Source organism: Triticum urartu, unplaced genomic scaffold, assembly GCF_003073215.2.
Source record: "Triticum urartu cultivar G1812 unplaced genomic scaffold, Tu2.1 TuUngrouped_contig_6314, whole genome shotgun sequence".
NCBI classification, from domain to species: domain Eukaryota; kingdom Viridiplantae; phylum Streptophyta; class Magnoliopsida; order Poales; family Poaceae; genus Triticum; species Triticum urartu.
In genome coordinates, this window is record NW_024117067.1 from 3,044 (window position 1) to 12,618 (window position 9,575).

General features: G+C 44.4%; 2 protein-coding genes across 2 annotated transcripts; one reads left to right on the forward strand and one right to left on the reverse strand.

Moving 5' to 3' along the window:
* Positions 1-742: 742 nt before the first annotated feature.
* On the forward strand, positions 743-4,520 carry LOC125530438 (cation/H(+) antiporter 20-like). Its single transcript, XM_048694836.1, has 3 exons — positions 743-1,037; positions 2,911-3,933; positions 4,020-4,520. The coding sequence occupies exons 1-3, from the start codon at positions 873-875 to the stop codon at positions 4,179-4,181; spliced, it is 1,350 nt and encodes a 449-aa protein (XP_048550793.1). The 5' UTR covers positions 743-872; the 3' UTR covers positions 4,182-4,520.
* A 1,295-nt stretch (positions 4,521-5,815) lies between these two features.
* Positions 5,816-9,250, reverse strand: LOC125530437 (probable ADP-ribosylation factor GTPase-activating protein AGD11). Its single transcript, XM_048694835.1, has 9 exons — positions 8,934-9,250; positions 8,739-8,794; positions 8,286-8,385; positions 7,975-8,050; positions 7,494-7,657; positions 7,247-7,415; positions 7,053-7,175; positions 6,868-6,963; positions 5,816-6,352 (listed from the first exon to the last, which is right to left on the reverse strand). The coding sequence occupies exons 1-9, from the start codon at positions 8,993-8,995 to the stop codon at positions 6,071-6,073; spliced, it is 1,128 nt and encodes a 375-aa protein (XP_048550792.1). The 5' UTR covers positions 8,996-9,250; the 3' UTR covers positions 5,816-6,070.
* Positions 9,251-9,575: the final 325 nt, after the last annotated feature.

Consider the following 9,575-nt stretch of genomic DNA (forward strand, 5'->3'; position numbering starts at 1 on the left):
ATTTGTATTCATTATTATCACTATTACTCTTTTATAATTCCACTTATGTTACGGAGTGCATGTTTTTCATTTTATTTTCTTTTTTCATTTATTTACTGAATTTTCCCACATTATAAATGTATCGTTGGCCACTAAGTAATGGGTGGCAAAATTTTGATATTCTAAAAATACTTATAATATCGGTATCCAGAATTCTTTTTTAAGTTCTCAAATCTAAAAAATACCGGAGACCAAAGTTTCTTGTGGTGAAACCTGCCAACCCGGGTTCAAGTCCTAAACTTTAGCACAAGTGGTCGTGTTTTTCTGATTTTATTTTAGACGTCGACTACGAGGCATATGTGGCGACTTCGTCAATTTTAAGATATGTCAGCTCATCTCTAGAAGGTGCTCATGGGGGTAGCGCATGCATCCGTGGATTCATAGGGATGAGTGTGTGCGTTAGTGCGCGTGTATGTGATCATCTGCGTCTGCACCGTGTTTCTAAAAAAAGATTGAGAATTAACTTAGGATATATCTAAAGCTCTTTTTTAACAGAGGGAGGAAATCGAATTTTCATTCATGTACAGGAGTTGTTGAGCATTCCCCACGTCCGTCCAAATGTACACCCCATTTCCCCCCTTTGATAATGATAGAGAAGGCCACTAAGCTAATGAATCATCAGGTGCACGGGGTAGCTAGCCAGGTTGCATGTCGACCCGCGCCTATAAATTGGGAGTGCATGCTGATTCAGTACAAGGCACAACCACAAGCACCTGCAGCCGTGCATGCACACACAAAGGCGCATCAAGATTACCATCCCAGCCGCTGTTCTTTGAGGGAGCATATCCCAGCCGTTGGGTGCGCGCAGAACTAGCTAGCAGTAGAGCTCAAGCATGGCCGTGAAGATGGCATCGGACGGCCTGTGGCAGGGCGAGAACCCTCTCGACTTCGCGCTGCCGCTCCTGGCGGTGCAGATGGCCGTCGTGCTCGTCGTCACGCAGGGCCTCGCCTTCGCCCTCAAGCCCCTGCGCCAGCCTAGGGTCATCGCCGAGATCCTGGTATTCATATGCATATATCTATATGCTCCAACTCTAATTTTATGTGTGTGTGTGTCTATATATAGAACATAATAACCTGAGTCCTTGATCATACTACATGACTTGACATCGGTTGCACGGGTATATATGCTCCCGAAAAGAAAGTCACTAAGGCCTAGCGATGCATATTGCCCGAAATGTACTACTTCCTCCGTTCGAGTGTCAAAAACGCTTTTATATTATAAAACAGACACGTATACATAATTAAATGTACATAGCAGAGTCATGCCGTTTTTGGTCAGAAAAACAAAGTACCGCATAGGCATACTGATAGTATATGGAAATTGCCCAAAAAAGGGTAAATGGAAAAAGTGAGAAACCAGATTTACACTTTAAGTGTACTCATTATTGTAGATTGTATGTTTTTCTTGCCGAGGTAGATAACAGATTATGATTAGGGGGTCATCAGATATAGGAAACTAACAGAGCAGAGAGATTAAGGGGTATGGTTCCTGCTAAAATTCTCAATCTTGGATCTGTGATTGTTTGGCGGAGATTCTACCGTAATTATTATGGATGGCTAAGATTGCTTGATTGGATCAAACACTAACTAATAAAGTACTACATTTTAAAAACAGTATTTTTACTATCTGCTATATAGCCATGACGATATCCACGAGTAGAAGATTCGCCAACATGCGGCATGGTGAGCAATCTCCAAATCATTCCAGAGTAGAGAGGATGCTGGCGATCAATTCAGACCATGATCTGAAAATGACATGCAAAAAAATGACCGCCCGGTAATGCCGCACAATTGGTGCATACACTGTTGCATGTTGGCTAACACATCAATAATTGTGGACTCCCACGACCTGACGTTGTCAACCCGTTCTGCTGCCTTGGATGACATTCGTTTGACATCACACGATCCAGTGCACTAAGAATTTACTAGACGCGTTTTATAGACCTAGAATAAGGATGAGTCATCTATCGTGGAAGGATCCTGGATACAAACTTTTTGAGATGCTAGACTACCGACTCAAGTTTTTCTTTCCCGGCAAAAAAATAAAAGACTCGACTTTTCTGGTAGCTTTGCAATGCTGAGGTCAGCTTGAATTAGAATTCAAACGCTAATTGTTTTTGGCTTCCAAGCTTCATGTAGCCTTTTATTATGATTTTTTAAAATACATTTACCAGTTTTGAAGAAATTAAAAAAAACACCTTATATGTCGATGCGCAAATACAATTATTGCATGAGCAAAAAAATAGACAGTTTTATTTGCGAGCTGCACAGAGAAACAAAATGTGATGAATATAAATCGTTAATGGTACTACTCTGTTGGTTATTTTAGATCAACATAGTTTTCTTAGGAATAATTGTACTTTTATATAGGCTACATTCGAAAATATTTTCCCAATCCATCATCTTTATAGTGCATTCTAACATGAAAAGGCGTGGCTGGGCCAGGCAGCCCATGCCATGGCCTGGACTGTGGGAAAAAAATCCTAGCCTGTATTTCAGAGGGTAACACATTTGGCATGTAATTTAAAGGTTAGCACATGATATTAACAACCCCCACTCAAAATAAACATGATATTAACAACTAGTTTTTTTATCCAGAGGTTAATTCGGTGGTTGTACATTTTTTTAAATTTTAAATTATGTGCAACTTTATGATTAAGGGTTAGAGATGTGTGCACATTTCTAGACCCAAAGTTGCACAAAATTTGTGCTTCTCGGCTAGGCTTGATACTCGGTAGAGGTAACAAATACTGGTAATACTCCTAGATGCTTAGAAGTTTGACCAAAAAATATATAAGCCTTTTTTAGATCGCTTGTAAATGGTTTTTCGTAGAATTGCTTGTAAATGGTTTGCATGTCTAATTTGCGCAGGGCGGCATCTTGCTCGGACCTTCGGCCCTGGGCCGGTGGGGCGCCTTCCGCCGCACGATCTTCCCGGAGTGGAGCACCCCCGCGCTAGACACCGTGTCGGGCCTCGGCCTGCTCCTCTTCCTCTTCCTGGTCGGCCTCGAGCTCGACTTCCGCGCCGTTCGACGCGTGGGGCCCCGCAGCGTGGCCATCGCAGCGGCCGGCATCGTGCCTCCGCTGCTCGCCGCCGCCGGTATCGTGCCACTCCTCGACCTCGCCATCCCGGCGCCCCGCCAAGCCTCATACCTCTCGCTGTGCGTGTTCCTCGGCGCCGCGCTCTCGGTGACCGCTCTCCCCGTGCTCGCGTGCATCCTCAAGGAGCTCGGCCTCCTCGGAGTGCCCTTCGGCGAGACCGCCATGGCTGCCGCCGCCGTGAACGACGTCTTCGCGTGGGCGCTCCTCGCGCTCGCTCTCGCCGTGTCCGGCGGGGGCCGCGAGCCGAAGGGACCCCCTCTCGCTCCGGTCTACATCCTCTCGTCGGGCGCCGTCTTCGTGGCGTTCACGTTCTTCGCGCTCCGCCCTCTCATGGCGCGCCTGGCGCGCCGCACAGGCCCCTGCAGCTCGGAAAGCAACCTGACCTGCTCATGCGCCGTCGCGTGCGCGCTCCTAGCGGGCACCGTGACCGACGCCATCGGCGTGCACCCCGTGTTCGGCGCGTTCGTGTTCGGGCTGGCCATGCCCCGGGAGGACGGCTTCGCGGAGCGCATCGGCGAGAAGGTGACGCCGCTGGTGTCCGGGCTGATGCTGCCGCTCTACTTCGCCACGAGCGGACTGCACACGAATGTGGACAACGTCCAGGGCGTGGCCGCGTGGGGGATGGTGGCGCTCGTGGTGGCCGTGGCTGTGGTGGGGAAGTTCACCGGGACGTTCGCGGTAGCGGTCGCCGGGACCGGCATGGCCAGGCGCGAGGCGGCCGCCCTCGGCGTGGCCATGAGCGCCAAGGGTCTCGTGGAGCTCATCGTACTCAACATCGGCAAGGAGAAGAAGGTCAGTAGTACTTGCATACACACGGACGTTGTAAATGTAATTATCAATTGTTACGTACGAGGACTCACGGGCTCATGTGCGTGCAGGTGCTGGACGACACGACGTTCGCCATCTTCGTGATCATGGCGCTGACGACCACGGTGATCGCGACGCCGCTCATGACGGCGCTCTACCGGCATCAGTCCACGGCCACCACGCCGGAGATCGATGGGATGGGGCTCAAAGGAGGCGACGCTTGCCCGGCATAAACTCAGGGATTATCAATCGGTCATAGACTCATACTCCATACTTTGGCAGTGATCCTCGCTGCTGATATGCACCTATGTGAATCGTTTGGTTTGTGTGTTCAACTGTTCATGCATGTACTGAAGTAGGAGAGCTACGAGGTCATGCAGGCAGGAGTTGCTCTGTTTTCTTCTTCTTCTTCTTCTTCTTCTTCTTCTTCTTCTTCTTCTTCTTCTTGTGGCTATCAGCTATCCCTGAGCGATGGCCATGTGCCGTAGCACTACCAAGCTTCGCAATGTATCATTTTGGGTTTACCCATGTAATGTTATTAATTAACTCTGAATGATATCACCCTTTGCTCTTGTTACAATAACACAAGGCTAGTGGCAAGTTGTGACATCCAATGAACAAACGAATTACCAGCTCTTGGCTAATAGGCTTCAAGAGATCATTCTCAACTTAGTGATGCAACTGAAACAATATGGTTTCCTTAAGGAGATGTCCATTCAAGACTGTTGCTTGAGCCTTTGAGTTCTTGCATCGGTGTCACAAGTCAAGAGACCAAATCGTGGTTTAAAACTTGATTTTGCGAAAGCCTTTGACGAAGTAGAACATAATGCTATCCTAGAAATTCTCAAGGCAAAAGGTTTTGAAAATAGGTAGATTGATGACTGGATTCATGCCATCTTAAACACTGGCTCCTCTGTTCCCTTAAATGGGGTTCCTAGGAAAATGTTTTACTAGGCCTCAGGCAAGGAGCAGGCGGTTTTGGACAGAGCAATGAATCTTGGCATCTTGCAACGGCCTCTTAATGTTCCTAGCCACACTGTGTTTCCTATAGTTTAGTATGCAGATGCTACTTTAATAATTCTCCCTGCTGATTATAGACATTTGAATTTGATTTACTTGAAGGCACTGGTGTGGCGTTTTCTGATTCCACCGGTCGAAAGGTTAACTGCCACGAATCAAATTTGATTCCCATTAACATTGAGGAGGAAAATGTGGATTTATTTACCAATACAATGAGTTGCAGAAGGGGCTTCTTCCCTTTTACTCCCTTTACTTATCTTGGTCTACCTCTTGGACTATCCAAGCCCAGAGTGGAGCACTATATGCCCATTGTGTTCAGAACTGAAAGAAGATTGGCAGGTATTTCTTGTTACTTAACCTATGGTAAGGAAAGGAAGCAAATTTACTATCAGGAACTATCTTTGTTGGGCTATAGAATATAAGGAAATATGCCTCTCTGTATCATTCTTGGCTTCAAGATCAACTGCATTTGTTAATTGTAGATAGATGATTGGATTATCTTAAGCCCCGCAAAAATGTTGTCCTTCAAACAAAAAGACATACGAAAAGGGTAATGGTGAAGAATGGGGGGAAAGAGAAAGAAAGCCTACAAGTCTTCCTATTAAGTAATTCCAACCTATCGCATTACCGTGTTCCTAAGAAAAAGGAAATTCCAACCTAGGTTAACCAAATTTGCCACAGCCAAATTTACATGCCACGATCACATAGTCAATAATCTTCAAGTCCGATAAGTTTTCTTTGAAACTTGGACTATGCAAGGTGATGATTGCTTCATCTCAGCATAACAATGACATAACGATTTTATCATCCAGTTCCTATGTTTTTTTAAATTTATTTCAAACGAGACTTAAAGACGTGTAAAATCAGACAACTCTTAATTCTGCCATGTACAAAAAGGAGTTTTGAAGCCTACATTAGAGTCCCGTAGATGACTTTTAAGTTTCTTTTCCTATCTATCCAACATATCACATGCATGAAATACCTTCAACGTGACAATTACAGGCATGGAGTAGACACAACAGGCAATGTTTCTCTGGGTAGCGCAAAGCAATGCTAGTATCGATCGCAGCCATGGAGCATTTCATCTCGGCGAAAAACCGCACTACTGACTGAGGGGCACGCACTCGAGCTTGATCTCAAGCTCCCCGTGCTCGACGTTCTGAAGCCTCAATGCAATCTCCTGCTCCACCTTACCATCGACGATCGAGATAATGCTGTCCTTGGCTAGAATGCTGTTCTCGCTTGCCAAGAATGTGCATATCTGTGTCGATTCTGTGATGATGGAGCTCTGGTACTCTCTTGCTGCAGAGATCAATGGCTGGATATCAACTTCAGCCTCTCCCATTCGGTCGTCAGAGGTGAATGTGTCCTTGTCGAACACTTGCTGTCATGCAGTACAAAGCAGATTGCTAAGAGTATTTTTGGGGGCAGTTTAGGCCTCGTATGCTTATCAAAAAACTTTCTTACACAAATGTGTCACACCAAAATGCAGCCTATCCCTCATCCACAAAATAAGAATAGCAGATAATGATGAGAACTGACTACGCATATGTAAACCTCAACAAGTATAAATTTAATCACTGGCTACTACTTCCTCCGTCCGGAATTAGTTGACGCTCGATACATCCGTTTGAGCGTCAAAAAATTCCGAACGGAGGGAGTATGTTTTATTAGTTAAAATTGGCAGGTATTTCAATACCCAAGAACAATTTAGACACTTAATCTTCAATACCTTAGACATACACATCAAGGATAAAACTCCATTGCGCACACAAAAGCTATTCTAGGACATTCGGTAAAGATGATAACCACAACTTTCCATTGAGATGAACAAGGTAAAATAAATAAAATAAAATCTAGCTGCTAATAAACTTCATGTCCACAGGAAATAACACATACCACTTTAAGAGGCGGCACCGGTTCAGGGATTGATAGCATCAATCTTTCATTCCATATAGGGTTCAGTGTGTTCTTTATCACCTTTGTTTTCATGGACTAAAACGGAGAAATTGTTAAGTGAATTATAAGAAGAAAAAATTGCACGACTAATCTGCCATAACAAACAATGAATGAAATTTGCTTACTTGGTGTCCTAGCATAATCATAACATATGGATCACTTGACATCACATCACGAACAGCTAAATCTGTGCCCCTTATGATGTCGACCTTAATTAATCCAACGAACTCTACCATGCCCACATCCATCTGAAAAATAATATGTACAGTTACAGTAGAAGTAGTGTAAGACTAGCAATGGCTATGACAGTTTGTCGCACCATTTTTTTTCCTCCTTTGTTTTCGGATTCCTTTTTCCTCCAGCTATTTCTGAAAGTACCATGTTTGCTGCCACTATGTTGCTGGTTATGACGTTTTTCTGCTCCATGTTTGTGCAAAGGGCATGCAAATTGTGGATTAGTCACAAACTGTTGAAGCTCGTATTTTTTCCTGCATATATATAGACAAAAAGAGACAAAATGGTTCCGTCAGACAGAGTCAGAGAAAAGTAGCGATGGTAGATGTTACCTAATGAAAACAGCACGGTCCTCTGTCGCAAAATCTTGTCTTGGCTTTTTGTAGTTTTCGGGTAAAAACGCTTCATATTTGGTGTTCACAGTAGCATTTCCACCTGAATTAGCTAAACAATTGACTTCCTCATCTGTCCATTCGTCTAGATTCACTGAAATCACCTGTGCACACTCAACCAAAAATAGTTGATTAGTTCAGTAGAAGATCTGTCAAGAAAATATTCACCATATTAACTCCGTAGGGGTTTCAAAACAAATACAGGAGGCCATTGCGAAAAGTACGGATCAGCTAATTCAAAAAATAAATAATAATAAAGTTATGCTCATGCTTTTTCTAATCAAAATATTGAGCAACTTCAGGGTACAAGTATAAAGTATTGGTCTTATGGATCGCAAAATGTGGAACAAGTCCAGCTAAAGTAAAATTGGAGACGAGAATACGACACAACAACAAGAACTACATAGACCCCATTGCTTACCTTTGATATGTGTACTCCAAGACTTCTGTGAGTTCCAGAGCACTTGATGCAAATGAACGCACCGAAAGGCAAAGCCCTGCAAATGCCCACACCAGTTAACGGTAGTGAGAAAATATTTGCATGGCCTGAATATGATGACGATCGAGCGTTAAGCATTTCGACATAAATTGTAGCAGCCAAAATTGGCATATGTATAGTGTATTTCCACCACGAAACAACACAATCCTAACGAAAACAGCATCAGACGTAGCAGACACAGTAGGAATTAGTAGGTAAGAATGTCGCGCATCTGAAAATTAGCAGACACTTACGCCCATTTTGGATCTGGCGTGCCACAATCTGCACAGAACTTGTTGGCAGGTTGGTTAAGTAGAGTTTCCAATCTGTCCCTTGCATTGGATGGATCTGCGTCTGTTAAGCATTGGAAGTGATCATTGGCAGGCCACATCATAATACAGACAAAGCAAATTTCATCATATATTCGGACGTGTCACTAGCAATACGAGCAAGAAATGAGATCAACGAGGATGGAAATGAAGGAAGGGGGTCAACAAATGTACTGCAGACAGATGAAGGGATAGGAAATTAGTTGTGCAGAGCGCAGACCGCAAAGGCTCAACGAACGTTGAACCAAAGCCTAAAATAAATCATGCATATGCCCCATCTATCCGAACCATCCACGTTGTATTTAAGATAAATCATGGATTCAAATTGAAATTTGCAGGGGCAGAATCACGACGCCAGGGAAAAAGAAAGAAAGAAACCTGATGCATCGGAGTGATCATCGCCGTCGTTTTGGGATGAATATCCACCGCATGTCCTTGGAAGGCAGAAAAGGAGCATCAAATCACAAACTCACATCGAATCCACATGTAGACATGATTTAAGGGGGATTGTAAAAAATTGAAAAATAAAATCAGAGGGGGGAATTGCAGGAGATTGTAATGTGTGCTGCTCACCTCCTGTAATGAGAACTGGGTGTATCATCAAGAAAATGCAGGAGACTGTTCTCCTCGTCCATTCCCTCCTCCTATTCAGATCCTCGTGGCGACGCAGACAAGGACGTGGGCGTGGCGGCGGCCCATCACCACATTCCGCCGATGATGAAATTGTGGATTTGGAGCCCGGCGAGGATCAGATCGGTCGGAGGAAGAGACGGGCCATGGCGACGTCGGAGCTCCTGTCGTTTGGTCTTGGCGCCGTTCCTCGATCGTCGTCGTTTCTGTTTCTGTTTCTGTGGGGGGTGGAAGCGCGGTTGACCAAGAATAGAATAGGCGGTGAAGACGATGTGGACGCCCGAATTATATGCTGACGCACGTGCCCAATATATGTCTGAATCCATCCATCTTCGTCTACTAACTCTGGCAGCATGTGAAATCTCTCTCAAAAAAAAAAAAAACTCTGGCAGCATGCATGCACCGCCGGCATAATGATGATCATTCAGTTTGATTTACTCCCTTCGTTTATAATAGGGTGCTTGGATACGTTTTAGTCTCATGACTAAAAGTAGTGGGACTAAAACTTGCTAGCCTCACCCATATTTGGATCTAAATACTAAAGAGACTAAAATCAAGTTAATGAGTATTTATTATCCTCCAAAC